This window comes from Polistes canadensis, unplaced genomic scaffold (assembly GCF_001313835.1).
Source record: "Polistes canadensis isolate GaletaPanama2010 unplaced genomic scaffold, ASM131383v1 scaffold_249, whole genome shotgun sequence".
Lineage (NCBI taxonomy): Eukaryota > Metazoa > Arthropoda > Insecta > Hymenoptera > Vespidae > Polistes > Polistes canadensis.
The window spans coordinates 46354-53748 of record NW_014569796.1 but is presented as its reverse complement, the minus strand read 5'-3'; the positions used below and the strand labels follow the sequence as shown (position 1 = coordinate 53748).

At 34.0% G+C, this 7395-nt stretch overlaps 2 protein-coding genes across 4 annotated transcripts in view; one reads left to right on the top strand and one right to left on the bottom strand.

Moving 5' to 3' along the window:
- The window catches only part of LOC106790605 (protein expanded), a 30500-nt gene extending 26881 nt beyond the window's left edge, over nt 1–3619 (bottom strand). For both annotated transcript variants that reach the window (XM_014755634.1, XM_014755633.1), the window contains exon 1: nt 3159–3619. The gene's annotated coding sequence lies outside the window, so the exon portion shown is untranslated. The remainder of the gene's footprint in view (nt 1–3158) is intronic.
- A 2886-nt stretch (nt 3620–6505) lies between these two features.
- LOC106790613 (WD repeat-containing protein 26) overlaps nt 6506–7395 on the top strand; it is a 4860-nt gene continuing 3970 nt past the window's right edge. The window contains exons 1-3 of one of the 2 annotated variants that reach the window (XM_014755655.1): nt 6553–6567; nt 6711–7020; nt 7152–7184. In XM_014755655.1, coding sequence (XP_014611141.1) covers nt 7007–7020; nt 7152–7184 — 47 coding nt within the window. In that variant the 5' untranslated portion in view covers nt 6553–6567; nt 6711–7006. Of the gene's footprint in view, nt 7021–7151; nt 7185–7395 lie in introns of both variants that reach the window. The other variant, XM_014755656.1, reaches the window with a different exon arrangement.

Here is a 7395-nt window from a genome sequence, read left to right as displayed (position 1 = left end):
GGGGGGGAGTCTGGGGGGTGGTAGTGTGGTACGGCGCTCGCAAATCGGGTACAAGGTAAAAGATTTATACGTGAGTGGCGTTCCAACGTCGGGGCATCGGGTTTTATCGTGGATCGTAGCACGGCTTCATTATTCGTTTCTGGCACGTACGAGCGTTCACACCCGTTCACGGGCCACGATCCTCAGGACTTTGCCAGCGAGTTTCTTTACTCTCTTCTTCTTCTTCTTCTTCTTCTTTGCCAAAGAGAAAGAGAGAGAGAGAGAGAGAGAGAGAGAGAGAGAGAGAGAGAAAGAGAAGTGCAACGAAAGAAAACGTAATTCAGCTAGTATTCTGTCCGATCGATCGTAGATGAGATTGCAATGCCCAAATTCCTATCTTTTCATTCGTTTTTTTATTGAGAAAAAAAAAAAGAGAGAAAATGTGTTCTATTCATTTCTATAATAGTATAGATTCAGCTCTTGATAGAAGAATATGGTTTCGATATAATAAGATAAAAGAAAATTGGGACGAGGTTTTTCTATAATTCGGATTCGAATAGAGTATAAATAACACGGTTGTGTGATAAATTTGAACGATCTTCGATACCTCGAATGTTTTCAATCCTATTGTTTTATTTTCCTTGTAATACGGAACGAATATAAAATTATTGAATATAATTTAACTTGAATATACAATTTTTCTCGATATAATAAAAAAACAAATATATATATATATAAAATCAAATAAAAAAAATTGAAATCATAGAATACAAATCTCTTAGATAGTACATACAAAACGTTAAATCGGGAAGCGTGATTTCAGGGCTAAAGCAAGAAGAACCGCTTTCGTGCGGTTAAAGTCCAGCTGTACTGTGCAACGTAAATATGAAGGTCGGAAGACCGCAAACCCTTTTTCCATAAATTGCTTTCTACGGTATATATGTATCTTAAAAGTTGACTCTAAGTTAAAGAATAAGAACGAACCGTGAACGAACTTTTTTACGATGAAATGTTAAAAATGATAATGCTGTGTGTTCGACCTATCGAAGTTTCGTTTTATGGATTTTATGGATATACTACGAATACACGAATAAAAGAAATAAAAAAAGAGAAAATACATAGGGTAGAAAAATGGCACCCATTGTCTTTTCGAATTAACCCTCGAAATTCTTATTTTCAATTCGGGCCAACTTCGACCCAAGAATTATAATTATCATCCTTCTTCTAAGCATCCTCTCCAAATAATATATTTCGATTCACCTGCCATGTCTTTCTACGACCGGATAATCATCTTTCCAGGTAACATAAGGACAGCTTTGTAAAAAGAAAAAAAGTTGAATGGTACGCACCCAATCGATACTTTTTTTTTTTTTTTTCCAAGAAACGATTTCGAATATTTCGATTTAAGATTGAAAAAATTCTTATGTCAGTTAAATTCCTCGTAGACTTATCCTTAGTATTTCTTTTCTTTTTTTTTTTTTTTCTTAATTCTTGGTATTTCTTCTTCTTCTTCTTCTTCTTTTTTTTTTTTGTTATACGGTGTATCCAAAAATGGATTATTTGTACCGGTACAACGCGTAAAGGTCTACTACTATACGAAGAGACCGAAGAACATTTTGAACAAGAACCGATCATATTTACACGGAGCAAACACGAGAGCCATTCGTGAAAGCTTAGAAGCAGGTATGCGAAATACAAGAAAGCGAGCGTGAACATGCACGAGGGATGCAACTGCGTGAAATAAGAGGAACGAGGAAAGAAAAAGAAAAAGAAAAAGAACAAAAATGGAAAAAGGAAAAGAAGAAGGGAACAAAATAACACGTACGAGGGTAATTTCAACTCTAAATGCGTATAATCCTATCTATCTCGTGCAAAAATAATCATCTCTTTTTCTCATGTAAGAAACATCTTCTAGACGTTTGCAACAAGTTTTAAATGAACAAATAAATAAAAATAAAATAAAATAAAATAAGAGACGAGAAGAGAAGAGAAGAGAAGAGAAGAGATGATTTTATGAATAGAATGAAAAGAACTAGAGTCAATGTGATTCGAAGAGAGGAGCGAATGCGCGCTGCGAAAGACGCGGGCAAATCGCGCGGGAGATTGCAAACGAGTTGGTGGGGGAAAATGGTTTGCGCATGCGCTTGCGCATTCACTTTGGTATGCACTGGTATGCGCCCACCTCCTTCCTTTCCTCTCTCTCTCTCTCTCTTACACCCTCTCTCACTCTCTTTCTCTCCTAGCTGTTTTCTACTAACACGGCTCATTCGATTCTGCTGCACGATGTAGAAAAAACCCTCTCTCTCTCTGCCGTCCGCTCCTACGCACAGTACGCGTGCGTACACACTAAAGAAATAAAGAAAGAAAGAAAGAAAGAAAGAAATAAGAAAGAAAGAAAGAAAGAAAGAAATTCTTCAATACGCGGCGCGCCTTTCGAAAGGCAAAGCAGTGCCCATTCATGGTAGCGTGGTTATTTTATTATTTACGAACGTGTATATATAATATAATACTACAGAAGAAACGCTCACACATTCCTTATTCAAGATTTATAAGCTTTTTGAAATATCTATATATGTACACACACATATATATATATATACCGTAAAATATCTTAGATCGTAAATTAAAGATCTCGAATGTTTAACGTCTCCACGTTGAGAATATCTTTAGACGAAAAAAAAAAAAAATTCCATCTGTCAAACGATTTTTATACGTGCATTTCTAATTTAAATCTATATAAAATATATCGATATACATATTGATGCGCTGCGAATTTGAAATATTACACGCAATAATACTTTTTCTTACCAAACTTCTTCCATTCCTTAAAATTCCATAAATTCCTTATTTTTATATTTCAACGTTTCGCTGGATCATTGAAAGATAAGGATCATATTGATTATTACCTTTTTTTTGATTAAAAGAAATATTGAAAAATATATTCAACAAAGTTTAACGAAGTATTATTATTGCGAAAAAAAGAAAGAAAGAAAGAAAGAAAGAAAAATATCGTAAAGGATATGAGATAAATATTAATAGCTTATAAAAATAATAAAACCAATTGGAAATTGTTCGATCAAATGAATATCCTCGTAAAATTTGAATTCAATCAAAAATTGATATCGTTTAATCGACCAATGAATAATATAATTCTTTTGAATAACATAGTACATGCATACCTTGTTATATTGCGAGGATCTATCTCCTGGATAATAACATGTCCCTTAGCAGGTTCCCGCGTAATCCTATTAATCCAAATGTGACACTGAGCGACGCGTGCGTTGCTCGCGCGACAGGTGGTCGTCGTTGTCGGGAGATAAACACTCCCGAAAAATGAATATTTCAACTAAATTATTAGATCTAACACATATCACAATACACAATAAAACTGTTTATTACTGTTTATCCACGGGAAAATAATATTTGAAAGTAACAATCATTAATCAAAACGAAATAATTTCTTCTTTGATTATTCGTCACTTTGATAATACTGTGTGAGCGTTCACGCGTGTCTCTACCTACGTATTTATACGCGTATAGAAATACTGATACATACGTGATGCACGAAAAATGTGCTACGCGAGAACGACGTTCGCATTAATGGGCACAGGTATTATGTTATCCAATATACTTCGTTCTTTTCTTTTTCTATATATATATATATATATATATATATATTCTTCTTCTATATATATTTCTATATATATTTCTCTTTCTCTGTTTGTCTGTCTGTCTGTCTGTGAAAAAAAAGAGACAACGTTCACGGCGTAGGCGGATCGGCCGCCTTTTTACTCTCTTCTCTTCTCTTTTCTTCTCTTTTCTTCTCTCCTCTTCTCTTCTCTTCGCGATGAAATTTGCTCGTGGTTATGAGCCGCAACGCGTTTATTATCCGTGTTAAAAAAAAAAAAAACCACGTTTAATAAGAAGAAACAAATTCTAATTAAAAAAAAAAAAAAGGTGGGAAGAGAACGTGAACGTAAGAAAAAAGGAAGAGAGGGATGGAGGAATAGAAATAGCAAAAGGATTAATAGAAATAAGAGAAAAATAATGATACACGAATATTAAAAGCAACAAACAATAATATAAATGTATGCACCACGGAGGCCGGCGAGCAACTGCCGGTTGCCGGTGTATGTTGCGCGAGTCGATTCTCCGAAGAAAACCGAATGCGCACCGCTCGACTAACCGAACTCTGCCGATTGATATTTTGAATTTAAACCGCGAATTTTAGGGAAGGGCCTAAAAATACAAGTATTTATAACTACAGAATCTTTAACTTTGCCTGTGTATCTAACTTTATCCTGACTATATATTTTGTCTCTTAACCTTTTTGTTCTGATGATTTTTGTTGATGTATTCGAGTAATCGAATATGTCTTGAACGTCGTATTACACGTTCAAATCTTTCCATTTCTCTTCATTTTTTATTTTGGCATTAAAGCTGCTATATTTTTCTTTTCGATTATATCTAAGAATACAAAGGCATTAACATCTAGTTTATTCTTTAAGCAAACTCCGATTTTTGCATTACCTCTAAGGTACAGAGCAAATGCACCATGATTTAGGCTCACTGATTTAATTCGTCACTAATTGTTTAATCAAAATCCATATAATAGCACAATTTATTAATTAATTATTTAATTAGTAATGAATAATTGAAAAATTGAAAACGTTTTTTCTCATTTCTAAACAAAGCCTAAACCTATTCCTAACAAAGCTAAAAATAAAGTTTTTTATTGTTTTTTGTTTTCAATCAATTGTTCACTTTTTGTTTGTCCGTTTTTCCCCGATCTTTCTAACTCCAATATGATATCGGTTTTTTTTTAATCTAGTAAGTCTTTTTTCTATGTGTGTTGTGTAACTTTTCCAAGACAATCGTTCTTAACGAGTAAATTCCTTTAATTAATGAATAAAACAAAATACCTATATTAGATTTATAATTGTAGTTTGTTTTTAATTGTATAATGAATTAAATTACAAATTCACTTTGTGTACACTACTTGCTATTAAAAGTTACTAGGAAATAAGAAAGTTTAAAATATATTAAAATCCAGTAACATTATATAGCCTCATAACGGTAGTAGTAGTGCTCTACTTTTACGTTACCGACCGAGATCTGATGGTAACTTAACATCAAAAGTACCAAAAGTAAAAAATTTTCACCGCAAAATGAAAGACGAAATTACAGATAATTGCAAACTAATTGTAATTAAAAATCAATAATTGCATGTTTTATTTTCACAGTTTATTATTTTTGTACCTCTGATGGTAAAACAGTTGATCTCAGTCGATAAGACAGAAAAAAATTTCACCGCTGAAAGAAAAGAATAACTGCAGGTAAATAAAAACTCATTAATCATTAAATATCAGCAATTACTTGTTTTATTTTCGCAGTTTTTTTATTTTTGTACCTCTGATGGTAAAACAGATTATAATTACTCCGTCGGTAAAACAGATCAAAAATACTCAATTGGTAAAACAGGCTGATAATACTCGGTCGGTAAACAGAGTATTAACAATAAATAAAATTTTACTGCATAAAGAAAAGAATAAATGCATGTAAATGCAAACAAGTTGATCATGTAAAAACAATAATTGCTTGTTTTATTTTTACAGTTTTTTTACTTTTGTAATTGTGATGGTACGCTACCATCAATCCTCAGTCGGTAGGGTAAGAGTGGGGCACTACTATTACCGATATGAGGCTAAAAAATGTTACTAGATTTAAATATATTCTAAACTTTCTTATTTCCTAGTAACTTCTAATAGCAAATAGTGTAGACAAATTGAATGTGTAATTTAATTCTATATACATTTAAAAACAAACAACAATTAAAAATCTAATATGTGTATTTTGTTTTATTTAATAATTAAAGGAATTTACTCGTTAAGAACGATTGTCTTAAAACAGGTACAGAGAGATAAAGATTTACTAGATTAAAAAAAAACCGATATCATATTGGAGCTAGAAAGACCGAAGAAAGCCGAATATGCACTTCTCGAGTATTCGATCGTGGATTAATAATATTTTGAATTTAAACCGCGAATTGTCTTCTATAGTCAATCTTTCCTTACATTTTATCTCATTTATTTTCATAGTAATAAACATAGTGAATACAAAATTCTGCGTACTTTGGAAAGCTGATCACAAATATGTATGTTTATAATGTAATAACGTAAAATTCGTAATTGTTTCTAAAAAAGAAAAAAAACTTTAATACTTGTTGATAAATTTAACAATAGAAGCATACTCGGGTAGCTTAATGCTCCAATTAATTGACAATTCGTTCAAAATGATATGACGCCGACAAGAACGTATAATAAATGAATAAAGCGCGGTTAAGTCGTCGGGGAAAACAAACCTACTTTGTTAGATCGGTTTATAACATTTGGGAAATTTGAACCAGTGGCGACATCCTCTATGATAGGTAGGATAAAATCCAGAGAGGGAGCCGTGTCAATTTCAGAGAATAATAATTTGTATGAACGAACGGCAGGGGGCAGGATAACTCGTTGGGGTATCTGCGAAGAAGGCCATAGTGTGACGTAAACGACGATCTAAACAAGTATCAGCTGTGTAGCAGTCATTGTTCGTATCATCCGTATTGGCAGGCGTACAAAAATCCTGCCTTTTTTTCTCTATCGTAAATTTTTGTTGCTTTATTCGAGGAACGTAAACGTTTCGTAGGGACAAAGATTGAAAGTTAACTGCAGCGTGTTGATTTCCATTAGGCAGAGTAGGAGGAAATAAATATATAAGGGGAGAGGCGAGAAGAAGAAGAAGAAGAAGAAGAACTTTCCCGTGCAACGTAATCGTGGCTGCGTGCGTGCTTCAGCCCCAGCCACAGCCCCACCAACGAACTCGAGAGGGACAATAATCGTGTGAAAAACGGGGCGGTACGCGCATAAGCCTGGCCTCGAGCGGCGAGTCGGACGACGGTGGACTCGCTCCGCCACCGCGCAAAAGGTCCCGTAGTTCTTTGACGACTACTCTACGACCAGCGGACGAGCACCACTCCAATCCAGAGATGGAAAACTATCGGTAACGCAACGCTGGTTCTTTATTTCTCAGATACTTATTCGCGGACGCGTAGACGCGGAAACACGGAGAGGACATACCCCTCTTCGTACCTCCACTCAACGACCCTCTCACGTGTATCTTCTTCCTTCCAGAATCTCAAGACGTATCGACGTCGGATTCCTTTCGTATGCGCTGTATCCCCGAGCGGTTTTATTATTTATCCAAATTCTTCCGTCGAATTCTTATTATTGATTCTCTCTCTCTTTATTGACAAACTTATCAAACTGTCTTTCAAATTTTCACCCCAACTCGTAATAGAAAAACAACAAAAAAAAGTAAATAAATAAATAAATATATACGTATACACGTATATATACATATATATATATATATATA